Here is a 27,077-nt window from a genome sequence, read left to right on the forward strand (position 1 = left end):
CCATAACCCTAACTCTAACTTCAAGTCCACACACCGGCTCAACCCCATCCCCAACCTTAGCCATAGCCACTTGTAACACAGGAATAATTACACATTAGTAAGGACAGCAGTGTACACTGTTCAGTATCCTGCTTTTGTTAGGACATAAGGTTCAAACAATGACTCACACTCTTTTTTAACTCTTTGAAGAGTGTGTGTGTCCTCAGTGTGATGCAGCACATTCCTGTGGTGGTCCTTCTTTAACTGTGGAATGGTTAAGCCTGGTTTCAGTGTGTCCTCTTCTTCTGATCTCATTAAACCCTATCTCCTGTGTAAGGACTTTTTTCCAACCCCTCCATAACACACACACACACACACACACACACACAATTAGACACCAGACACACACACAAACGCACACAGACGAACACATATGAACACAGACGTACACACACACACACACACACACACACACACACACACACACACACACACACACACACACACACACACACACACACACACACACACACACACACACACACACACACACACACACACACACACACACACACACACACTAACCTGAAAGGTCAGCTATTGATCTCTGGACAGAAGATAGCTGCCCACTTTTACACAATAACAAATAGGTTTTATGCAAAGACACATCCGTCCTATTTTAGGGCTCTGTTAGCATGCAGGTTATGGTGGTACAGAGTTCACGACATGTCTTGAATGGATCTTGTTCTGAATGGTAATGGACCGGCCTCATTGGAAGAGTTAATCAGATACTGACAGAACGTCATACTGTAGGTAGAGAGGATGATTCTAACACAGATGAGTTTGGTTGCTACAGTGGATTGCAAGAAGCCCAAACCCCATTCACAAACACCTTCCCTGGGGCAAGAAGTGGAGCTGGAAATAAAAACTTGAGCTGCTTCATTCAAAGCACCAAGTCTTCATTTTTGAGGAAGGGCACGTATTTTCCGCTGGTTTTAGTGTTAAAGTGTAACTGATGATGCAGTTGCTGCAAAAACAGGCAGGTTGCCCTACTAGACTCAAATACCTGTTCAGCATCATTAGACCCTCTGACTATTTAAAAAAAAAAAAGAGTTATTTGAACATGTTTTGAACATCCCCCTTTCCCCCTTCAATCTCTAACCTTTGACCCCTTCTGTTAGTCTCACATTCCATTCCCCACTGTCCCTTTTTATTTGGTACTCTTTAACGAGCCTGCCACTAACAATCTGCTTTGACAAACACCCCTCACAAACACAGCCATTGTTGGGAGCCAGAGACTCTGAGAGGGAGAGAGAGAGCAGGAGGAAAACCCTTGAGAGAATCAACAACAGCAGTATCTCTCTGTGACCTTCTCCTGCGGTTATTATGACGAATGGATGGTTTTGACTTGAGGAGGAGGGGAAAACGTTTTAAAATAAAAGGAAAAGGGTTTTGAACTTGATCCTACTCAGTTGTGAGAGTGCATCATAGTGACTGTCCTTCCAGGTCTTGGCTAAAGACCCTAAAGACCCTAACCCTAGCTCCTAACCCTAAACCTAATTTTAACCCTAACAATAATTCTCACTTTAACACTTAACCCACTAGAAATAGCATTTGAACTTGGGGGGACTAACAAAATGTCCCCAGTTGGTTAAAAAGAAATTCAGTTTACTGTTCTTGTGGGGACTTCTGGTCGATACAAGTATAGTTAAACACGTCCACACACACACACGCGCACACACACACGCGCACATGCACACGCGCACACGCCCCCACACACACCACACACACACACACACACACACACACACACACACACACACACACACACACACACACACACACACACACACACACACACACACACACACACACACACACACACACACACAATACAGGGATCTTCCCAGTGGATGGAGTGAGAGTAGGCCATTGAGTGTGGGTGGGGTGTGAGAACTCTGACCTTTGACAAAGTCGTCATTGTCAATGGACAGAGACGATTAAACAATTAGCCTACTGTCTGATGACGATTATGGACACTTGTTCTACAAGTGGCCAGTTGGGTCATGTCCAAGGGAAACACTAAACCCTCATTTACATATGTATACAACTCCTGGAAATGTTAATTTATGGCAACTTGCTCTTATTGTGACCCACAGTGATAGGTCAATAAAAATGATCTACCTCATTTAATAGGTCACTCTTGTTATGGACACACCACCTTGTAGGCGAGGCACTGACCTTAATGATTGGACATTAACCCTCACTTACAGTACAACACATCACCAGCTTGCCATACAGAACTCACAAAAGTGGGGATGTCGTCAGAGCTAAGGCATTGAGCAAGCGCATGAGCTATTTGTTCCTAATCTAGGGCTAAGGTTAGGGCGAGGGGGGTTAAAGTTAGTGTCAGAGGTTAAGATTGCATGTATGGTTTGAAAGCACTTCCATTAATCCACGCACGCACGCATGACCAGATAACGACAACTCTCAATACACCACTTTCAGGGAATTCCTCAACCTACACAGTACCTCTTCCTGTAAAGACCAAACAACATCCAGAAAGTTGCTTCCATAATGTACACAAGTGATCAAACATTTTAGTTGCTTTAGATGTGAATTCCACATGCTATACCATCACAGATCCCTAGTAGAGTGTGTCAAAGGAACAACATACATTGTTTAGAGGTACATCTAAAAGAGGATGCAGAAACTCTGAAACCCTAATTGTTATAGTTATTCAACAATCTTACAATCCTAATTGATTTAGCGGTGAAGTTGCAGCCATAGAAATGTATCCAGATCCTGAGGATCAGGTGAACAGTGTTAGCAAGGCTATTTTAGGGACCAGTCAGCAACATAATGTGCAATTTGTTCCCGAGGCCTCAGGCTTTCTTTATTCAGAGAGGAGGGAGGGATGGAAGAGGGGGGGGGTGAAAAGTAGCAGGAGCCCTGCTTTTTGACCGCTCTGTTAAACCACAAGGCTAACTTTAATCAGAGCTGCCCGGTTTCATGCATACTCACACCACTGAACAGAACTCCAATTGTTTTTCTGAGTTACATATAGGCTATTATGATGAGTCATGAAATCACATTGTTTTTGTTGGTTTATTTGCATTTCCTTACATCTATTGATCTTCCAATAGGGATGATTGTGATGCAACCTGCCCCCCACCACTACCCCTGATAACACAGAACATAATCTCTGAGATGATGAGAAGTATTTGCATATTACATTTACATTCAAATTAGTTCAAGAGATGGTAGGGCATAGTCCACTGAGTTGGAAAACATTGTGTGCTGTCTTGACACCTCATTTGTTCAACTAGGCCTATGGGCTACTAAGCCAAGGCACAATGCCCAATTCATTACCAAATCAGTCCTAAAGCTCCCAAATCATTGCATGAATGCATATAATGGTTGGTTGGTTTGAATCTAAATGTAAGGTTTCAGAAGCACTGCCATAAAAGATTTCTACAAATCCTAGTTTTAACTTTAGAAAAAGTTCCAACACTTCTGCCTAATCTCAGCCCAGTGACTTCAAAGGTGGAAAATACAACACTCCTCAAAGTACCATGGCAACCATAAAACGGGACTCATGTGGGGGGATATGGGAGGAGCGACGTGGGAGGAGATCCAGGTGGTGGTCGAGATTCCGCAAACAGACAGGCTACATCAAATAGGCCTACACCAAAACGTCTTTGAACTGGAGTTTGGCGCTGCATAAAGTCGCTTGCCTAAAAATCTGTTTTCATGGAAAGGCTCCAAGATCTGTTGTAGTAACCACAGCGGTGGTGCTTACTTGCGATCTCTCGAGAAACGGGAAAAATTGACTCGGCCTGGAAGCGGCAGACGCAGCCAAGTTTGACAGAACGAACTCTTCGCTGCGTTTTGATGTGCGCGCGTCCAATTTGATTAAAGAGAAATTTGGAAAGATGTTCAAGAAAAGCAAAAGCAAAGTGTTGGTGGACTATGCGTCGGAGGAGGACGAAATATCCTGGCATCATCAACACACTTACAAGGTAAGGAGAGCAGCCAAGCAGCTGGCACAAATAAAGTAGAGGGATTATAGCGCACATAGGATGCAGTGGTTCACTTAGCTGTTTTAGCCGGTGTTTTCGTCTCGTGTGCTTATGATCAACAGTTAGATCTGAGGCCTAGTCCAAATAATTTGTCCCTGAAACACACACAGAGCACAGCCCTAAATATTTGATTTGTTATCGGAATAATAACTAGGTTGGCTATATACTCCAGAATTTTGGATTTGAGATCAAATGTTTTATATGAGGCAATAGTAAAGAATGTCACCTTTAGAGGGTATATTCTCGTACATATCTGTTTTACCGTTTAGAAATGAATGCACTTTATGTATGTAGTCCTCCCATTTGAAGATGTCTAAAGAGTATTACATTTAGTCGAAAGTGTATTATTTGGTCCCATATTCCTAGCACGCAATGACTACATCAAGCTTGTGACTGACTCTAGATAGTTTGTTTTGGTTGTGTTCAGTATTATTTTGTGCCCAGTAGAAATGAATGGCAAATAATGTTGGCCTATTGTGTCATTTTGGAGTCACTTTTATTGTAAATAAGAATATAATATGTTTCTGAACACTTCTATGTTAATGTGGATCAGTGGAGGCTCCTCAGAGGAGGAAGGGAAGGATCATCCTACTCAGTGAATTCCAGAAAAAGTAAAATGAGGACAGCTATTTTCTGTCCTCCTCTGGGTACAGTGTCTTCAATTCAAAACCTAGGAGGTTGATGGTTCTCAATCCCTTCAATAGACTTACATAGTAATTATTATGACTTCTGGAGGACGTCCTCCAACCTATCAGAGCTCTTGCAGCATGAACTGTCATGTTGTCCATCCAATCAAAGGATCAGAGAATGAATATAGTACTGAAAGCATACGCTACAGCTAGCTAGCACTGCAGTGCATAAGTGTGGTTGAGTAGTTGACTGAAAGAGAGAGAAAGACAATAGTTGAACAGTTTTGAGAAAATTAATTTCTGTCTCGGGCAAATCATTTAATAATTTCAAATAATTTCATGATCATTGTAGAAAGCTAGAATAATGGCTAGATGCAACAAAAATGTTAGACTTAACCTACACGGCTACCAAGCAAAGAAATACATTTCTTCAAAAATGCAGAGAGGGAGAGCTAGCTATATTTTGTTGTATTTTTTTTTCTTCTCCTTCTTAGTTTACCTTTCACTTACTTAGCTAGTGAATGCAGATCATTTAGCCTACTCAACAACCTGACTCAAACAGAGAGGAATGCAAGCAAAGTGAAATGGTGAGAGAAGGAGAAGAAATTATACAAAGTGATGATGGCTGCGATGAAAGTGAATTGTGTGTGCTGGTGATTCCGCCGATTCTGTTGCAAAACGATTCTTAAAGGTGGTTACAGATAATGATTATGGATTATCATGAATTAATTGTGAATAATGATAAGTGAGAAAGTTACAGAAGCATAAATAGCATACCCCCCCCCCCCAAAAAAGTATATATGAAAATATGTTGCCTCATAAAAAACATTTTATCGCAAATGCAAAATGCTGGAGTAAAGAGCCAAATGAAAGGTTTGAGCTTCACTGTCCAAATAAATACGTAAGGGGAGTGTGGATTTCAATACACTTTAGTCATATATGCAACCCTTAAGTGCATCACTGAAGCTGTCCAATTGTACAAAAAGTTTTATTGAAGCATACTGTAAATGATGGTGCATTGTGTGGAAATTACTGTATTTCGAATGGTGCTGTAATTCCACCCCACAGAATACAGTACCGTACCATATCTTTGGAGCACCAAAAACTTTTTGACCACTACTGGGTGCGTGGTATTGTTGTTTCTAGCTTATTAACATATTTTGAGGCGTGCCTTGTTAGAGTCTATATTTGTTGCTCCCTTATGAGAGAATGATCTACCAATTTAGCTCCTATGTGGTTATAGTGCCCCATGAAATGTAAAATGTATAGGGGATAGATTGGAGTGGCAGCAAGTCTAAAATGGTTGAGCATTTTAACATTTTGTCCTTTTTGTCTGTTTGGTCCTGTAGTCGCTGCCAGTTTAGAAGCCTTTGTTAAGGCCTATAATAGTGCAAGTAATATAAAACAACAAAGATTCACCTCCCGAGTGACACAGTGGTCTAAGTCATTGCAGGCGGGTTCGATCCCAGGCTGTGTCACAGCCAGCCGTGACCGGGAGACCCATGAGGCGGCGCCCAATTGGCCGAGCGTCGTCCGGGTTAGGGGAGGATTTCCTCGTCCCTTCGCGCTCTAGCAACTCCTTGTGGCGGGTCGGGCATCTGCAAGCTGACTTCGGTTGCCAGTTGGACAGTGTTTCCTCTGACACATTAGTGTGGCTGGCTTCAGGATTAAGCGAGCAGTGTGTCAAGAAGCAGTGCGGCGTGGCAGGGTCCTGTTTCGGAGGGTGCATGGCTCTCGACCTTCGCCTCTCTCTCTCTCTCTCTCTCTCTCTCTGCAGCGATGGGACAAGACTGTAACTACCAATTGGATGTCACGAAATTGTGGAGAAAAAGGGGTAAAAGTGCAAAATAATATATATAATAAAACACCAAATATTCATTAATATGCTTATTAATGTTTGGAGGAGAGTGATGCAGTCCTGCAACAGATGACTTGGCCTCCACAATCATCCAACCTCAACCCAATTGAGATGATCTCGGTTGAGTTGGACCGCAGAGTGAAGGAAAAGCAGCCAACAAGTGCTCAGCATATGTGGGAACTCCTTCAAGACTGTTGGAAAAACATTCCAGGTGAAGATGGTTGAGAGAATGCCAAGAGTGCAAAGCTGTCATCAAGGCAAAGGTGGCTACTTTGAAGAATCTAAAATATAAATTATATTTAGATTTCTTTAACACTTTTTTAGTTACTACATGATTCCATATGTGTTATTTCATAGTTTTGATGTCATCACAATTATTCTACAATGTAGAAAATAGTAAAAAGAAAGAAAAACCCTTGAATGAATAAGAGGGTCCAAACTTTTGACTGGTACTGTACTTCAAAGTAAAATATCAACTGTCTTGATGTTCACCTGTTAAATGTGTCTGTAGGCAATAAACCGCGCTGCCTATTGGATCACATACAACAAAAATTGAAATACATAGCCAATCTATTACATAGGCCCAATTAAAAGAGAGATGCACATGGTAATTTGTTGTATGGCTACTTCAGGAATATGAACACATCATGAACAGAAAAGGTGAGGAACATATTCTGCAATGGTTATACAAATAAATAGGAAATATATTCTTATGTCTAATTGTTTAGATTCCAAAAGTAAAGCACTTGATTTTCACTCGTCTCATTAATGGCAAACCCTTGAATGAGTAGGTGTGTCCACACTTTTGACTGGTACTGTATGTATGCTACTATGTAGCCTACTGTAATTTTGATTTGTTATTAGCCTAGACAATGTTTCCGAATTCGTGGGCAGTCCAGCATATTTAGGTTGGGGGGAAAGTCAATGCAAAACATTGTTGAATTAACAGGTCCACAACTATTTGCAGTTGTTTTCTCTTTCTGTCACAGTCCTTTGCCAGATATAGCATAAATTACTGCAAAACATGTAAACATTCTGCCAATAAAGTAAATAGACTGGTAGCTTATGTCAAATATTTGACCGTATGGGTAGGCGACAGTATTGCTGTGCGATAGGCAATGATGTCACACTCCTATTTAATCTGAGCCAATACCAAGGCAGAACATAGAAACCCAATAATCTATTGAAAAACTAAATATTGAGCAACAATTCGTCCTTTGCATTGAAGTGTGGGCTGTAGCCTACTTTAAATTGTTTCCAATATACTACATTTCCAAAAGTTAGTACATTCATCTATTTCAGCCACACCCATTACTGACAGGTGTATCAAATCAAGCCCTTTTATGTATACTACATGATTCCATATGTGTTATTTCATAGTTTTGATGTCTTCACTATTAGTCTACAATGTAGAAAATAGTAAAAATAAAGAAAAACCCTTGAATGAGTAGGTGTATCCAAACTTTCGCCAGCGAGAGCTGCCAGTAAGATACTGTCAAATTCATGGCAACCCCTTTACAGTGTAGCCAATTGATTGAACGTGAAAATGTGTTCAATTGACGTCATGCAATATCTGTCAAGCATGTCCTTCTTCCAGCATGAAGAAATGTATCTCAGTGCAGTCCTTTTCATAATCCTTTTTAACTATTGATATGGTTCCTTGACATGAATTACATATGTAACGGCCGTCTGAAGGAGTAGACCAAGCCGCAGCGTGGTTAGTGCTCATCATGTATTTATTTTGATCTGAACACTGAAACAAAGAAACCAATAACAACAGCCAAACAGTTCTGCCAGGTAAGTAATACAAAACAAAAATTAACCACCCACAAAACCCAAAGGAAAACAGGCTACCTAAGTATGGCTCCCAATCAGCGACAACGATGTACAGCTGTCCCTGATTGAGAGCCATATCAGGCCAAAACAAAGAAATACAAAACATATAAAAAAGGACATAGAATGCCCACCGTAGTCACACCCTGGCCTAACCAAAATAGAGAATAAAACCCTCTCTATGGCCAGGGCGTGACAACATGGAGTTTAATTGTAGCCTACACTAGCTTCAATATCATCATACAGGTGTCGATCTTAATTTGAGCCAGTTTGCTATATCAGGAAAATAATCCTGCAGCAACAGGAAATGTGGATTATAATTAATAGACATTTTTGTAGGGGCTGCTAAATTTTTTTGTAATGGCAATCATGTCTGAAATGTCGAAGTGGAAATTACAAACTTCAGAAGCCTTTTTAAACCTCAAATACACTACACGTTTTTAATTTCCTGCTTTGTAGGAAAGTTCTCCTGCAACAGGGGTATCAAAATAAGATCCTACATCTGTACACTGGCATGGAAAGTGTTCTAGGGGTCAAATCTGAAGCTATGGAGTCAGCCCTCTGTTATGGAAAACAACGGATAAGAACAGATAAGCAGATCCTCACACACAAAAATAAATTAGCACATCAGCTGCTCAGTTAAGATTCCCTTAAACAAAACTGCCTCACACACACACACACACACACACACACACACACACACACACACACACACACACACACACACACATGCAGACACACTCTGCTCCTATCTAGCCTATTTACCAGGTGAGTACCAGCAGCATTTGTGGGGCCTAAGAGGTCCTCCTACCCCCCATATTTGCCCAAGCAGCTGGCCTCTGTCAGGCTGCTGGGGACAGGGAGAGAGCCCCAGATAGGAGAGAACATCCCCTTTCTCACATACACACACTCAGGGCCTATTACGGTGAGGATGAGGCCAATACTGCACTGTTCCGTTTAAGAAACGTTTTTCAACAGAATCGGCAGAATGAGTACACCCCTGATCACGCTTAAACAGAGTTAACTTTCATAGTTGTATTCCTTCTCTTCACTTTGCTTGTGGAATTCAATGCACAACATATCAGTTGTATGTGACCAGGCGAAAAAAAAACGTTACAAGCCAAACCGCTACACACAGCCTACATCATTGTCACCATTAAAGTAACGTCATAGTCAGCATAGATAATATAACTAAAGCATTAGTAAGCCCGCTACAATCATGCAGCAATGTTTGTGTACAGTCAGTAAACAGTTACACCCACGGGCCCCGGTGGCAATAAATTAGTAATACTTAAAGCTCACCTTGACTTGGAAGAGTTCCAGTGTTGTGTTGGAAAGTCATAGCCAGCTAGCTAACATAGCACCCCTCTGTTTGAGCAGGGTGTTTCAGTAGGCTAAGTAAGTGAAACTGAAAGTGAAAAAATGATAATCTCTCTCTCTCTATTTCTCTCTTGATTGTTCTTCATTTTAGAATAAATTAATTTGTTCAAAACTGTTCAACTATTGTCTTTCTCTCTCTTTGAGTCAACTACTCACCCCATTGTATACACTGAAGTGCTAGCTAGCTGTAGTTTATGCTTCCAGTACTAGATTAATTCTCTGATCCTTTGATTGGGTGGACAACATGTCAGTTCATGCTGAAAGAGCTCTGATAGGCTGGAGGACGTCCTCCGGAAATGGTCATAATTACTGTGTATGTCTATGGAAGGGGGTGAGAACCAAGAGCCTCTTAGGTTTTGTATTGAAGTTAATGTACCAAGAGGAGGACGGAAGCTAGCGGTCCTCTGGCTACACCATGGTGCTACCCTACAGAGTGCTGCTGAGACTACTGTATTCCTTTGCAAAATAGTGTTTTCATCAGTTATTTGGTGATGTGATTATATGTAGTATAGTTTTATCTAAAAAGGCTAACTTTTTTAATGTTTTAAAATTGAAATTTTTATGAAATTCACTGAGGAGGATGGTCCTCCCATTCTTCCTCTGAGGAGGCTCCACTGATGTACACTATCTGAAGGCTTATCTTTAGAGGGCATTTCTGCTTTCCCAAAACAGTGTCCAAGCTTTCTAACCATCAGGGGCATATTTACACTACTTGTTCTAACATCAACCTTAGTGTTCTCTAATGTGGGATTGATCGTGTGGAGAGAAACGGTTAGCCAACACTCTCACATGAGTCTGTTAAATATTGTAAATCACCAAAGGAAAATCATGGCCCCTGCCTTATTGGGTGGTCCCTGATGCTGCCCTGGGAAAGTCTATATGTGGAGGTTACCCATAAGAACTGATTCAGGGTTAGTTTTATGTTATCATTCCAGATGGTGAATGTTATGAGTAAAACTGATCCCAGTCCAGGTTTAGTTATAACCTATCCCTGGGGCCTGGGAAAGTAATCAGGGAGGTCTCCTCATGAAGCCATGCATGGCATTAAAGTGCATCCGGGGTCAGAGGTCTAATCATAAAATGTTCTTACAGAAGCTTTCTCCCCTCGTATCAGGGAAAAATGGTTATCAGAACAAGGTCTGACGAGAGTCTCTGAATGTTCTGTTCTTTATTTTCTCTGAGAAGAGGTTTTTTCCTTCCTTCAGTTTAGGTCCCTGGGCAAAACAGGTTCTATTGGGAGAGGGCCAGGTGGCAGATCTGCCTCACCCAGAGAGAGGAAGGGAGGGAAGGGCAGATGCAAGGAGAGAGAGAGGGAGAGAGTGAGAGATGCACTCAGTAAGAGACAGAAAGAAGGTAGAGAGAACGGAGGTAGAGAGAAAGGAGGTAGAGAAAAAGTGAGAGAGGCATTAAAGAAGGAGAGACAACTATTTGTAGACAGGGAGAGAGTGTTTAGGGGGTAAGAAGGAGAAAGAATAGAATGGAAGTTAATATCTTCTTTCTACACCGCGCTCTAGGGCTCCGGGGCCATGCTACAGCTTGCTTTCTCTCCACTCTCCTCGCAACAAGATCCTCCTAGTCCTGACTGTCTCTGTGATGTTACTGTGGGAGGAAGGTTCACCGGAGTGAGAGAGGAGGGGGGGGGGGGGGGGGGGGGGGTAGTGTTTGCAGGGCACTGAGTGTATGAACTATCATACTGCTTTAATACTACTGTAATACCACTGTAATACTGCTCCCTGTGAAGCAGGATTACCAGATTTTGAATCTAAATGCTGACTTCAGAGGACTTCACCTCTACTCATTTAATCATGAACGGTGGAGGAAAATAAAGGAGAGGAGAGCTAATCCTGCTGTGGAGGATCAAACACTGCCTCTGCCCCGCAGGCCCCAATTATACAAATATAATAATCATGCCATGATACAAACAGAAAAAAATCTTTGTCATATTGCAGTAATGTGTTCCCTATTGCAATATGATGTTGATTATTTTAGTGATGTGAAGGATTGTAAGAGCATTTATCTTGACTGATGCCTCTAAATCATCACAGGTGACTTTCTGAACTTGCAGTGCTAAAATCAGTTGTATGTGTATTCGCCTGGATATCTGGCTTTCATCAAACACCTCAGTGCCAAAAATGGAAGCTTCAAACACCTAAAGAGATAGAGACACAGAGCGAGCGAGATGCAGATAGATAGAGATTAAAGCCCTGAGGAGGGCAACCAACCTCTCTCTGCCTCTCTCCTGTTGTTGGGACATTTTTACTTAATCACAGCATTCTCCCTCTATTTCTCCTTCTGCTCTTTTCCTCTCTCACTCGATCTCTCCCTCTTTCTCTCCCTCTTTCTCTCTCTCGCCCTCTGTCATCTTTCTACGTCTCACTCTCTTTCTTCTGTCCCCTCCCCTCTCTCTCCCTCTCTGTCTCTGTCATCTTTCAACGTCTCACTCTCTCTTTCTTCCTCTGTCTCCCTCCCCTCCCCCCTCTCTCTGTCCATCTACCTCTCATCTTTCTCTCCCCTCCTTTCCCTCTCTTCTCTGTCTGTGTGTCGTTAATGCTTTCTGCATCCATAAATAGTAGTAATTAGACTGGGCCTGTTGTGACTGTGGTGTCTTTGATCTGTTTAGGTGGCTGTGTCCCAGAAGGCTCTGCCCTGACACGTCAAACCACCACCTCACTCCCACCCCACTGCCAAAACCCAATCATTTACCTCACACACAACACAGTCAGCTGTCCTCAGGGGCAGCCATGTAAAACCAAAAAATATATTATCTACAAGATTTACAGTGCAACTTTGATAATGCAACATTCACACTCTATCAATGTAAATGACTATTATCAATCACCATATCTATTTTTAAGTCCAGACTGATACATGTTATAGAGCAGAACAGAGGACCCCTATTTGTCGTCTATATCCTCTCCTGTGTCACTTCCCCTAGGTGGTCTCTCTGTTCTCTGAGTAAAGGGAGAGATCTGAGGCCTTCCTCTCCCCCCTGAGGCAGTGTTGATGTTACTGTTCCATAAATACCTCTGCCTTACAGGAAGGCCTGCACACACTCCTCTAGACTCAGCTCCTGTGTGTGTCTATGTGTGAACATGTCTACAACAGTGTGTTTATGTGTGTGTGTGTGTGTGGGGGGGGGGGGAGTAGTGTAGGAGATGTACTCTGAGATGTAGTTTGTGGCTGTTAGCCTCAGGGACCAGAGTAATAGGGCTGAGCATGCTGTATAGGGCTGAGTATGCTGTATAGGGCTGAGTATGCTGTATAGGGCTGGGTATGCTGTATGATGTTCCACTCAGTGTACTATGTGTATGTTATATCTCTTTAGTTAACTCTGTGTGTGTGTGTGTGTGTGTGTGTGTGTGTGTGTGTGTGGTGTGTGTGTGTGTGTGTGTGTGTGTGTGTGTGTGTGTGTGTGTGTGTGTGTGTGTGTGTGTGTGTGTGTGTGTGTGTGTGTGTGTGTGTGTGTGTGTGTGTGTGTGTTGCCTCTGGTTACTGACCCTGCTGTTTGTTGCTTTTCAGGATAAGGACCCAGAGGGGGAGGATGAGGAAGAAGCAGTGAGCCCTGTATCCAAGGTAAACAGCCCAATCCCTCCAAACACCACAACTATTTAGTTACTCCATCTCAACCCCACACACCTCCCGTATCTAGCCCTAGACCCTCTATGTGTCAACCTCAACCCCTTTTCATTCCTACTTTCCTATATCCCTCCCCCTTATCTTCATATCATTCCCACAACCCCACACACCTCCAGTATCTAGCCCTAAACCCTCTGTGTCAACCTCAACCCCTTTTCATTCCTACTTTCCTATATCCCTCCCCCTTATCTGGACAATGAATCAAAAACTATATTTCATCATTTTGGATTTGAGATCAAATGTTTTATATGAGGCAACAGTACAGAATGTCAGCTTTTATTTGAGGGTATTTTCATATGTTTTACCATTTTCAAATTAAATGTATCTAGTCCCCCCATTTGAAGGACAAATTAATTTATAGTGTATTAAATTTAGTCAAAAGTTTAGTATTTGGTCCCATATTCCTAGCATTCAATGACTACATCAAGCTTGTGACTCTACAAACTTGTTGGACGCATTTGCAATTTGTTTTGGTTGTGTTTCAGGTTATGTTGTGCCCACTTGAAATTAATGGTCACCAATGCATTGTGCCATTTTTGAGTCGCTTTTATTGTAAATAAGAATATAATACAGTATGTTTCTGAACACATCTACGTTAATGTGGATGCTACCACGATTTCGGATAATCATGAATGAATCATGAATAATGATGAGTGAGAAAGTTAGTGTCATAAATACCATACCTTCAAGACATGCTAACCCAATCGCGATTCATTCATGATTATCCGTAATCATGGTAGAATCCACATGAATGTAGAAGTGTTCAGAAACATACTAGAACAGAATAGCATACTCTGAGTTGTACTGTTAGGCCCTTTCTGGCTATGCCATATGGCTGTGGGCTACACTAGTTCATTTAGCAGACAAGATTTGGTTAGAATTCCGAGACATTATTTTATATTATTTTATAGTATGAAGAATACAATTGAACATAGCTGAATAAAATATAAATTATATTTTCTCCAAATGATTTGAGGGAGTGCACGCACATGCAACTATTCTGTGTTGAGCGGTTAACAAAGAAACAGGTCCTCCTATATGCTTAATTTAGAGTTATTTATATAACTTATTTGTGATACAAACGTTGGGCTATATGTTTTGATTTTTAATACATTCTAAGGCTGCATTATGCGACTCTAATTTGAAAAAAATTGCATGAAAGGCAATGAGCTGTGCTTTGTTCTTTGCACAGGCTGCACACACTTCATCAGTCTCTCATTCACAATTTGATAAGCACTTGATAAAGCCTATGTCAATGTACTATCCCCCATAGTACAAAAGTGAACCTATTCTGTGCGATAAATAAATATTCCAAACATAGTCTGGGACAGTTGTGGGATGCGATAGATCCCAAATTAATACAACCACTAGCATCAAAAAAACATTTTTAAGCAATGAGGCTGATGCAACAGATCAGAACTTTTAGCTTAACATGTTGATAAACTGTTAGGCTATTTCTTCACATTATAAGCACAGCAATACACACACGGCAGTAGGCTATAAGGCTGAATGTTCCAAAATGCAATCAATTAGCGGGAAAACACCATTCTCAAAAGTGACTGCAAATGTGATTATGTATGTAATGCTTTTATTATGAAGGTGCATTTTTATGGTGAAAATGATCTTCCCCAAACTTGAAACTCACGCACTGCATATGGATGCCAGATAGGCTCTTCACCTGTTGTAAAGCGGATTAATGTGCTTAATTTTGCAAAGTTATTTGGCCACTTTAGTTGATATACACACCTTATGGGCTAGGCTACATGAACAGAATAGATGATGATTTGAAAAAGTTGCAAAAAAAGGCATGCACTGTTTCTTACTGCACACAAGCTGGGCATCATTCACAAATGATAATATATCATTCACAAGTGATAGGCTAATATTGTCACCCATTAGACTGTTCTTGATTTAATCTTGTCTTTACATATAGTAAATAATATACTGTATGTGTTAAATTTGTTTTGATATAGAATGAACCATTATCATGCCACTGTCTCGAAACAGGAGCGGGGAAAAAATACATGTTATTTATGCACATAAATAGCGAACAGAGGACGCTTTTCCCGTGGTTAATTTTTATGCCAGCCAGGTAGGCTGAAATCCTGTTTTAAAGAGAAGCAATGTGCTTAATATTAGGAAAGTTGAGAAATAAATATTGAAAGCCTATAGAAAGCTGATGGGATCCTCCTCTTTTTAATAGAGGCCATCGCTGTGTTTTCTCACGCAATTGCATAGCCTATAGAAATGTTGTGCAACATGAGCTCGTGGGCTCTCATGAAGTGTTTGATTATATTTTTGATTACATTTGCATTGATGTCAGAGTAATTAGAGGGAGAATAGAGTGCTGAGTACCAGACAGTTATCAAGTTTGGTAGGCTACTAATGACCATCAGCAGCATCAGAGCTTGGAGAAGCCTAATTACCGTGACTAAACGGTCACATGGAATTTGACTGCCGTCATGACTCATGACCGCCGGTGTGGCGGTAAAATGGTCACCGTAACAGCCCTAGTTGTAGCTTCACTGTCCAAATAAATACGTAGGGGAATGTACGTACACATCATACCCTTGTATCACACCCCCTCAACCCCCATCCACTGTGGCCAGATTTTATGACACAGTGGATATCCGTCCACCTCCACCTTCAACCCTCATCATCCCTCAGCCCAGCCCTCAGTGTCTCTGCTCTGTTTCTCAGCCCAGGTCACCTTCATATCTGTTTGGGGTGATGTTATTAGGTCTGTGTATGTGTGTTTGGTGTGTTTTTGTGTCTTAGCTTTTGTTATCGGTTTGTTGTGGTACGATAAACAGGTGTCCGTTGTTGTTTCTGTCAACAAAGGTTTGTTTCTCTCCCCTAGTGTGTGTGTGTGTGTGTGTGTGTGTGTATGTGTGTGTGTATGTGTGTGTGTGTGTGTGTGTGTGTGTGTGTGTGTGTGTGTGTGTGTGTGTGTGTGTGTGTGTGTGTGTGTGTGTGTGTGTGTGTATATGATCTCATGGGGTATTTCATAACCTGTTTTGACGAGATGCTGCTGGAATGTGTACAATTTGCTAAACCACAATACTTCCTAACCATGACGTGTTTGTGTGTAGATACCCCAGGGAGCTGTGCTAACTGTTACTGTAGCTGTTTAAATCAGTGGACAAGAAGTGGTGGTATTTCATAACCTGCTTGTAAGTGAGGATGGGGGACGGCTGGGTTGGTACGAGGGGGAAGGAAGCCGAACATTCTTTCGAGGAGTCAGGATTTGTTGGAGAATAATCGGTGTGAAACAAAGCAAAGCTGAAAATAGCAAGAATTGTCCGCATTGAAAGCCATGATTAGAATCGCCAAAAGCATGGGTCAGTTTTATGCTTAGACAGAGTTATAGACTTCAGTATAATGCCTTCATTACTTTGTATGGTAAAAAAACAACATATTAAATTGTAGAACTTGATGTATACCCATTTGATCATGCAGACTGCAGTAATACTAAGTTATGGATGAAAGAAATTCTTTCCAATAAGACGTCCATTGTTCTGTGTGGCATGGAGGGAAAAGTTGCCATCTCACACACAGAGAGCTTAGTGAGGTGAATAGCCTGCTTGCTGGGCTGCATGGAGATTACACTGGGCTGTTGCGGCTACGCTGGCTTTGGTGTCCTGGAGGTGAAGGTTAAGGAGATCGCTGAGTAGCTTACTGTATACTATGGTACACGCGCACACACACACACACACACAGCTGCATACCTGGGTCAGGGTCAAAGCTTTGGCGTCGCTGCTGGTCTCAGTGTTGCTGCATGGATTTGGACTGTAGTAAACCTGATCCACAGTTTACACCAGACAACACAGGGAGAGACTACACCAATAAATAACAGAACAGCCTTGGGGGGAGAGGGAGAGAGAGAGATGGTATGGAATTACATTTGAATTGATTAGGATTCCCATTAGCTGACGCCAATGACGACAGCTAGTCTTACTGGGGTCCGACACATAACGAAAAAGACATTACAGACAAAATACTTTACAATTTACATACATTTAAAAGCATGAACATCTAGTGTGTGTGTGTGCATTTATCAGTTACAGTACTGTACTGTACTGTACACATACAGTGCATTCAGAAATACTTTTCCCACATTTTGTTACTTTACAGCCTTATTCTAAAATAGATTGAATACATTTTTTCCCCTCATCAATCTACACACAATACCCCATAATGACAAAGCGAAAACAGGTTTTTAGAAATGTTTGCCAATGTATTCAAAATAAAAAAACATAAATACTTTATTTATAGTACCAGTCAAAAGTTTGGACATACCTACTCATTCAAGGGTTTTTCTTTATTTTTACTATTTTCTACATTGTAGACTAATAGTGAAGACATCAAAACTATGAAATAACACATATGGAATCATGTAGTATACATAAAAGGGCTTGATTTGATACACATGAATCCACTAGCTTTTGGAAATGTAGTATATTGGAAACAATTTAAAAGTAGGGTACAGCCCACACTTCAAAAAAGTAAAGTAGTGAAGACATCAAAACTATGAAATAACACATATGGAATCATGCAGTAACCAAAAAAGTGTTAAACAAATTAGATTCTTCAAAGTACTTGAGTACTTTAAATGAAATTATGGGCAGAAAGACAAATTCAACGCCATCTTTCATCGAATCAGATGGCTTAAATATCACATTTACCTAAGTATTCAGACCCTTTACTCAGTACTTTGTTGAAGCACCTTTGGCAGCGATTACAGCCTTGAGTCTTCTTGGGTATAACACTACAAGCTTGGCACACCTGTATTTGGGGAGTTTCTCCCATTCTTCTCTGCAGATCCTCTCAAGCTCTGTCAGGTTTGATGGGGAGCATTGCTACACAGCTATTTTCGGGTCTCTCCAGAGATGTTAGATTGGGTTCAAGTCCGGGCTCTGGCTGGGCCACTCAAAGACATTCAGAGACTTTTCCCGATGCTACTCCTGCGTTGTCTTGGCTGTGTGCTTAGGGTTGTTGTCCTGTTGGAAGGTGAATCTTCTCCCCAGTCTGAGGTCCTGAGCGCTCTGGAGCAGATTTTCATCAAGGATCTCTCTGTACTTTGCTCCGGTCATCTTTCCCTCGAACCTGACTAGTCTCCCAGTCCCTGCCACTGATAAACATCCCCACAGCATGATGCTGCCAACACCACGCGTGACGCTTGGCATTCAGGCCAAAGAGTTCAATCTTGGTTTCATGGTCTGAGAGTCCTTTAAGGTGCTTTTTTGCAAACTCCAAGCGGACTGTCACGTACCTCTGTCACGGCTTCCGTCTGGCCACTCTACCATAAAGGCCTGATTGGTGGAGTGCTGCAGAGATGGTTGTTCTTCTGAAAGGTTCTTCCATCTCCACAGAGGAATTCTGGAGCTCTGTCAGAGTGACCATCAGGTTCTTGGTCACCACCCTGACTAAGGCCCTTCTCCCCCGATTGCTCATTTTGGGATGGGCGGCCAACTCTAGGAAGAGTCTTGGTGGTTCTACACATTTTCCATTTAAGAACGATGGAGGCCACTGTGTTCTTGGGGACCTTCAATGCTGCATACATTTTTTGGTACCCTTCCCCACATCTGTTTCTCGACACAATCCTATCTCGGAGCTCTACAGACAATTCCTTCGACCTCATGGCTTGGTTTTTGCTCTGACATGCACAGTCAACTGTGGGACCTTATATAGACAGGTGTGTGCCTTTCCAATTCATGTCCAATCAATTGAATTTATCACAGGTGGACTCCAATCAAGTTGTAGAAACATCTCAAGGATGATCAATGGAAACAGGATGCACCTGAGCTAATTTTTGAGTCTCCTAGAAAAGGGTCTGAATATTTATGTAAATAATTTTTTACAGTTTGTAATTTTGTATAAATCTGCAAAAAAATTGAAACCTGTTTTCACTTTGATATTATGGGGTATTGTGTGTAGATTGATGCTTTTTTTTATTTAATCCATTTTAGAATAAGGCTGTAACGTAACAAAATGTGGAAAAGTCAAGGGGTCTGAATACATTCCGAATGCCCTGTAGCCTACAGTTTTCTTGTAATCTATGTTTAATTAGTGTAACCAGTGTACCCCCACAATAATTTTTTCGGCTAACTTGCAGCCCTGCTATTAGGCCTATATATAAATTAGGTGTATGTTTTTAAAATACTATTTCTCTCTCTCGCTCTTGGAGACTGTGGTGGACTGTCAGCTCTCAGACCTTTGTGAAAAAAATACCACCATTCACTAAAGCTGCTCTAATTCATTCACAGTAAAAGGTATTACTATTCTGATTTCCGATTACCAATCCTTACAAAATAAGGAAGACCTGATACTCTCTGTTTTCTCCATCTTGTTTGGAAAAAAGCGTATAAGATGCACATTTTCACAGGTGTTTTTTCTTAACCCCATAAGGTCGATGAGATGCACCCAATTCAGAAAACGGATATCTCTAGCTTAAACTGACAGATTTTAATGGGGATTTTTGTTTTATGCTAATTTGATTTCCCCCGTGGAGATATCAGATATATCTGTTTTTTGCATTGGATGAGTCTCAATCCACCACATCCACCTATGTTGCACTTCCGCATCTGCGGTGAAAAGCAACAGAGCTAGAGCGGTGTTTGTCAGACCATGAGACATGTTATTCAATGCATTTCTATGGGCTAATAGCAGTAAGGTCAAAAATATACACTACTGTTCAAAAGTTTGTGGTCACTTAGAAATGTCCTTGTTTTTGAAAATAAAGCACATTTTTTTTGTCCATTAAAATAACATGAAATTGATCAAAAATACAGTGTAGACATCTACGTAGGCGTACAGATGCCCATTATCAGCAACCATCACTCCTGTGTTCCAATGGCACGTTGTTTTAGCTAATCCAAGTTTCATTAGAAAACCCTTTTGCAATTATGTTAGCACAGCTGAAAACTGTTGTTCTGATTAAAGAAGCAATACAACTGGCTTTCTTTAGACTAGTTGAGTATCTGGAGCATTAGCATTTGAGGGTTCGATTACAGGCTCAAAATGGCCAGAAACAAATAACTTTCTTCTGAAACTCATCAGTCTATTCTTGTTCTGAGAAATGAAGGCTATTCCATGCGAGAAATTGACAAGAAACTGAAGATCTCGTACAACACTGTGTACTACTCCCTTCACAAAACAACGCAAACTGGCTCTAACCAGAATAGAAAGAGGAGTGGGAGGCCCCGGTGCACAACTGAGCAAGAGGACAAGTACATTAGAGTGTCTAGTTTGAGAAACAGACACCTCACAAGTCCTCAACTGGCAGCTTCATTAAATAGTACCCACAAAACACGTCTCAACGTCAACAGTGAAGAGGTGACTCCGGGATGCTGGCCTTCTAGGCAGAGTTCCTCTGTCCAGTGTCTGTGTTCTTTTGCCCATCTTAATCTTTTCTTTTTATTGGACAGCCTGAGATATAGCTTTTTCTTTGCAAATATACCTAGAAGGCCAGAACCCCAGAGTCACCTCTTCACTGTTGACGTTAATACTGCTGTTTTGCAGATACTATTTAATGAAGCTGCCAAAAATCAGCCGTTTCCAACTACAATAGTAATTTACAACATTAACAATCTCTACACTGTATTTCTGATCAATTTGATGTTATTTTAATGGACAAAAAATGTGCTTTTCTTTAAAAAACAAGGACATTTCTAAGTGACCCCAAACTTTTGAACGGTAGTGTATATATATTTTTTTGATACTTCAAGGGGTCTTAAAATTCTAAATCAAATAGGTAAATGATCCTTGGTATGACCATCTTAAAATGATTACACATAGCTTAGTAGAACCCCTTCCGTGCTTAGACAGGGCTTAGACTCTGATGGGTTAACTGATTACCACTATTTATTGCATGTCATATCATTTTAAAGGGCTGTTTCTCATCTTTCAAAAAATGTATCATGTTTGAAACGCTCAGAATGTTATGTGGTTCTCAGAATGTTATGTGGTTCTCAGAATAACATTGTGTGTGCGTGTGTGCGTGCGTGTGTGTGAATTGAGCAGAGGATATAGTGTGGAGGGGTGCAGCCAACTATGCAGTGGTAGAGGGCTCATGTCTGTGTGTGTGTGGCATTGTGGAGAGTGTGCCTGTCTGTTGCCTACTTCACTGCAAAGAGGGCAAATAGGACCCTGCCTTTAGTAAATTGAGGTCTCTGGGTTCAACGATCTGGGATTATAAGAGCTTTCATGGCCCTTTGTGTTTCTGTTTATATTTTGGTTGGCTTCTTTAGTCTGCAGACTTCTGTTTGTTTGTGTTGTCCTGTGTTCTCTGTCCTGTGTTCCAGAACAACAAGGAAAAGGGTGGGTGTGTGTGTGTTTTAGTTCCATAGAAACAGCCTCTTACACAGTGGCTTGTTGACAGGTAACCTCAAACGTTATGAGGGTACAGATAATTTGGAGTCCAAATAATACGTCTATTACGAGTATCCTGAATATTTATCAGAAATGGCAGGAATGTACTAATGTTAAAAGAACAGGTCAGATGTGAGTTGGTGTAAATGATATGACCTTGATATTTGACATTGGAATAAAGTGGGACAAGAACAAAAAGAGGGACATGAGCCAACTACTGCTAAAGGGCCGGGATCAGGATGGGCGTTCCCTGTGCGGATAGCAAACCTGCGTTCAAATACTATTTTAAGTATTTCAGTTACTTTCACATTTCAATGTAAGTATTTGGACACAATTTCTTTGAAAATACAAGTAGTTGAATAATGGAATGTATTTGGAAATACATTTGGAAAGTATTGTCATGTATTTGAAAATACTCATACACAAATACAGTTTTCAAATATTTAAATGCTCCATGCACTTGAACCCATGTCCGTTTGGTCCTAGGCGTATTTATAATGTATTTGGAAACATTTGAAAATAGTTTCAAATAGCCTAGATTTATAGGACATTATTTGAAAATAATAAGGCTGGAATTCCGATGTGACAGATGAGTGGGAGGGTATTCTACTGGAATGTACTGACCAGCCAAGCGAGTAGTGACTGCTCTCTCTTTCTTTCACCCTCTCTCTCCCCCCACTCTCTCTCTCCTCAGTGCCAGGGCTGGAGCCGAGATGACCAAGCTGTAACTGTTACCCCATTTTACACATAAATGACCAATACCTGTATTCAATCTCCATTCAATCCATTCATTTGAGTTAATCTCTTCACTTAAAAACAGACTGTTCTGGTGGTGGAAGTCAATAGTCATAAAACACCATAGAACTGTTCTGATGATCATTCTAGAGCTTATGAAAACCTATTTAGGATTTACAGTCGTGTTTACAGTAGAGCCCGACCGATATATCGGTTCACAGATATTGACCTTTTAGTGCTATATCGGCATCGTCCGATAACTCCACCTATAAATGAAAAAGGGAATCTCATGCTAATCTGAACGTTTGCGGCCATTTTCATGATGTGTCATTGTCACAATGTATGAAATCAACAGTTGAAGCATAGTTATTGGAAAATTGCTATTTTGGATGGCAATTTATGAGAATTCAGTGAGGAAGAATGACACGTTTTAATTTTGCTGATGTAAACAGTATATTGGCAGATATATCGGTATCGGTAAGTTTTGCCCCCCCCCCCACTCCAAAAAAGTTTCATCTGTATCGGACCCCAAAAACATATAGGTCGGGCTCTAGTTTACAGTGGTGCTCTGTTTGTTTGGGTCTCCCAGGAGGTGAAAGTGAAGAAAGTCAAGTCCAAGAAGGAGAGGAGGGATAAGAAGATGTTTTCTTCTCAGGATGACGAGCACTTCCTACTGACAGGGGTCACACTGGCCGACCGCAGAGGGTGAGATTGATCATATACTGTACTACCATCATGACATATAACATAAAGTGCATGCAAGTATTCGTATGTCATACTTTTACAACCTCTAGCCCCACTATAACTCTTATTTCCCCAATTAGCTACAAGGTGCAATAGGACTGGCCCCATAGAACATTTATTTGGGCTCAGAGGGAGAGGGCGAGGTGAGCAGTCTGTCTTCCCTCCTTCAGTGAGATGAATGTCCTGTCTCCTTTGACCTCTCTGAGAAGGTGAGGCCTACAGTAAGCTCTGCTGGCGCTGCTGCTCTCCCAAAACCACCTAATCCTGGATAGAGCCTCCTGAACAGACAGACAGACAGACAGACAGACAGACAGACAGACAGACAGACAGACAGACAGACAGACAGACAGACAGACAGACAGACAGACAGACAAAGAGAGAGAGTCCGATAGCGAGACAGACAGTCTGCCAGAACACAGAGAGACATCCAAGGTAGTATGGCAGACTGACACTAGGCACTAGGCAGTGTTCATGTGAGGATGACACAGGGTTGAGTTTGAGCAATGCTATACAACATGGGTCATTTCATGTTAAATGGGGCTATGTTCAATGGCTCATGTCATGTTAGATACTAGACAGGGCTGCATTCACTGGCTCACGTCAACATCCTGTCTCCACAGGGTAGTGGAATGTATGGAGGGTAAATCATCATTCAGTGGCAGAAGTACAATACCTCTGGTATCCCTATACAATGCCCTTCTCAATGGGGAACGCACCACACTCCTACTTTAATGTCCTACCGACGCAGTAGGGGAAGTGAGGGGGAGGGGAAGACATGTTTCTAAAGGAGTAGGTGTGGGGGCTTAGGATGCCCCGTTGTCATGCATACTTCTACTGGATAAGCAGAGCTGTAAATATAAAGTAGGGGTAAAAAATGTCTACTTTACCATCCCACACCCTCATGTCCTAGTATCCTGCATGTTCTACACGCTTAGAAAAAAGGGTTCTTCGGTTGTCCCAATAGGAGAACCTTTTTTGGTTCCAGGTAGAACACTCTTGTCTTCCATGTAGAACCCTCTGTGTAAAGGGTTCTACCTGGAACCAAAAATAGTTCTTCAAAGGGTTCTCCTATGGGGACAGCCAAAGAACCCTTTTAGGTTCAAGATAGCACCTTTTTTCTAACAGTGTATTTAGGATGTGGGCAGGGGAGTACCATGCCCACACAACTACATTGGACTTCAAGGAACAATGATACATGTATTTTAGTATGTTCTTACTGCTTTTTGTACTCATAGTCCTCTTCATCCTCCCCTCTCTCTGTCTTTGATCAAGGTCCCACAAGAAGGACAAGGAGGAAGGGAAGGAGAAGAACAAGCCAATCACAGAGAAGGGCCACTGCTTCTGGGACAGCGTCACCATGACGATGAGGCAGATCACGCCCACCAGGAAACTGGACAAGCTGGAGGGCTGGGAGCCGCCGCAGTTGCCCGACCAAACCGAGACACCCACCGAGGAGGCAATGGAGGCTCAGAGTGGGACCAGGGACTCGCCTGTGTCCTTCCCCCAGGCCCTGGGGCTCCCGCTGGGGCTGCCCTCCTGGACAGGTCTGGGTCTAGAGGAAGACTCGTCGCACTACGCCAACCTGTCAGAATCACGGGATTCCACGGCCGTCAGGTGGACGGCCCGCGCCAAAGGCAAGCTGGCCGGAATCAGGAGGCGGAGCCGAGGGAGTGTTTCGGAGACATGGGAGGGGTTTAAATAAAAGCTCTACCCCTTACCTGCCAGCAATCCCTGCCCCTCACCTCTTTCCTCAAATTAAGAGGAGGGAAAAAGACATGCCTGTCTGTCTCTGTGCTGCATAAAGAACTGATTTTGTATTCCTCCATTGACATTCTGAGTGCAGTCCTGACTTTTCCGTACAGCATAGATGAACACAGCCCATATATCCCTATGACTGTTCACTCCACAACATAAGCAGATGAACTTACAAAGCAGACAAGGTCATTAAAATCTATTATTGTTGACTGTGTTGAAATTGTGGTGTTTTAATGTTGCAGAGACATTGAGCCTGGGAACACTTTATGCTAGGTTGATCTGAGTGGACTCATTTGGCAGTGTAGAGAAAAGGGTCACCATCTTGAAAAGGATGTCATAGATAAGAGGTTGGAAAGTAAAAAAGCAATCACATGAAGGCCTTACACTATCTTAAACTGTGCTATCCACTGGCCTTTGACCATTTTATATTATCAAGCCAAGAGAATGATTTCCAAAATAGATTTTGTATTGTAACATAGGCATTCATGTTTTATGCTAGAGTGTAGTTTGAGAACAAGACCAACTATGCTACTGTAGGCCTTATTTAATGATACGTTTCCCATGCTGTTTGCCCTCCCTGGCCCTGCAGTAAATGTCTATTGGGAGAGGAATGTGTCAGAAGTCTTAGCTCCTAATAAGCATAGCTAAAAGGCTTAAAATGCTTTGTCCAATAACGTGTAATAAGCCTTCCAGGCTCTGAACCATAAGTGCGAATGTGTGTTTGTGAATATAGGCTGCTGAATCTGGAGTATTGTTAATGAATGATATTATCCAAATGTTGTTACAAGCCCAGCAAATGGCGGTCCACTGGAGTGTCATGAATACTGTACAGTCAAATCTAATGATGATAAGAAACATTTTCCATGCAATAAGAGGACTGAGCGCCATTTTCTGCATGCAGTCTGTGTGCTGTTTCCCCAATTAGACAAAATGCCATGATGTGCCTTTCTCTACAGTATGTGTTGTGGCATGCTTCTCTGCTCACCATATTGGAATAGACTACTACTAGTCCAAGCTCACTATGAGGATCAAATGATGTGATGGGCAATCCCAGCATGCATCACTGCGGCACCCCTCCCTGGTTTTGACTAAATGGTTTTCAGCTACAGACAGAATGTACTTTTTGTAGCAGGCTACGAGAACTTACACAGCAGGAGCAGGTTAGGATAATTTAGGTTAAGGTTAGGAAAAGGGTTAGGGTTAGCTAAAATGCAAAAACTCCCGGCACGACTAGAAAATACAACTTTTTTACCATAGCTGTATACCATCTAGCCACACCCCTCCCTTCTCATTCATGACCATGAGAAACTTCCTGTATTCCAGTTTTCATGGTTTCCAACAATTTTGCCAGTAGCCGAGGTGCTTTTGGGACTGTGACAGAAACTAATTCAACAGACATTGTTAACATGAGATCTGCTGTTGTATGTGCCTGTGTAAATGTGTGTGTTGGTGCTTTAATAGGATAGCAGTGAGTTATTGAAGAATCATTTTATTTCATTTTCATAGCAAAAACACTGATTGTTTTGTGTGTGATTGCAAATGTATATTTTAATTCCAAACAGAATCAGGCTTTCCACTTGTAGGTGGTTAGACTTGGACAATCCTTTCATTTAAATATGTGCCTTTATTTTCAAATTCTACTTAGTCCCTTTTTCCACAGCCACGTTTGTGCACAGATACAGGTTCCTTGCCGACGATGGCTGTTAGAGCTTCTGTATTTACTAAAAAGTAGGGTCACATTTGTTCAGAAGAATAAAGACCTGCCCTGCCTGGATTGTCTGGATCTGCTTATTTCAACAAGGTGTCATTGTGTTCACTCCTAGGTAAATGCACGGTCAGATTTACTGTGCCGGACTTCAACAACAGAATAGTTTACAATGTGGAGAAACATGCAGGAACACTCTCCTTCATACAGCCTAGCCGCTTGCTAGCCAACTAGCTTACATTGGCTGTCATGACTGTTTAGGACTCCATTTATGAATGCTCTATGCATGGCCTTAACCTCAGACGGAGGGTTCATGTGAATGTTGTCGAACATACTCTGCTCAGTCTCCTGTGCTGCTGTGATCTGCCTGG

General features: G+C 41.7%; 1 protein-coding gene across 1 annotated transcript; it reads left to right on the forward strand.

The window, feature by feature from the left end:
* The first annotated feature begins 3,590 nt into the window (after positions 1 to 3,590).
* Positions 3,591 to 26,771, forward strand: si:ch211-225h24.2 (testis development-related protein). The gene is made up of 4 exons (XM_014205658.3): positions 3,591 to 4,001; positions 13,281 to 13,334; positions 23,092 to 23,207; positions 24,519 to 26,771. Exons 1-4 carry the CDS (start codon positions 3,915 to 3,917, stop codon positions 24,946 to 24,948), a joined length of 687 nt encoding a protein of 228 aa, XP_014061133.1. The 5' UTR covers positions 3,591 to 3,914; the 3' UTR covers positions 24,949 to 26,771.
* The last annotated feature ends 306 nt before the right edge of the window (positions 26,772 to 27,077 follow it).

Source organism: Salmo salar, chromosome 06, assembly GCF_965601325.2.
Source record: "Salmo salar chromosome 06, fSalSal1, whole genome shotgun sequence".
Classification (NCBI taxonomy): domain Eukaryota; kingdom Metazoa; phylum Chordata; class Actinopteri; order Salmoniformes; family Salmonidae; genus Salmo; species Salmo salar.

Excerpts from the sequence above, each read along its gene's own strand:
- si:ch211-225h24.2 (XM_014205658.3), top strand. The coding sequence starts at position 3,915 with ATGTTCAAGAAAAGCAAAAGCAAAGTGTTGGTGGACTATGCGTCGGAG. Across the intron at positions 4,002-13,280 it reads ATCATCAACACACTTACAAG|GATAAGGACCCAGAGGGGGA; the intron begins GTAAGGAGAGCA and ends GTTGCTTTTCAG. Across the intron at positions 23,208-24,518 it reads ACACTGGCCGACCGCAGAGG|GTCCCACAAGAAGGACAAGG; the intron begins GTGAGATTGATC and ends TCTTTGATCAAG.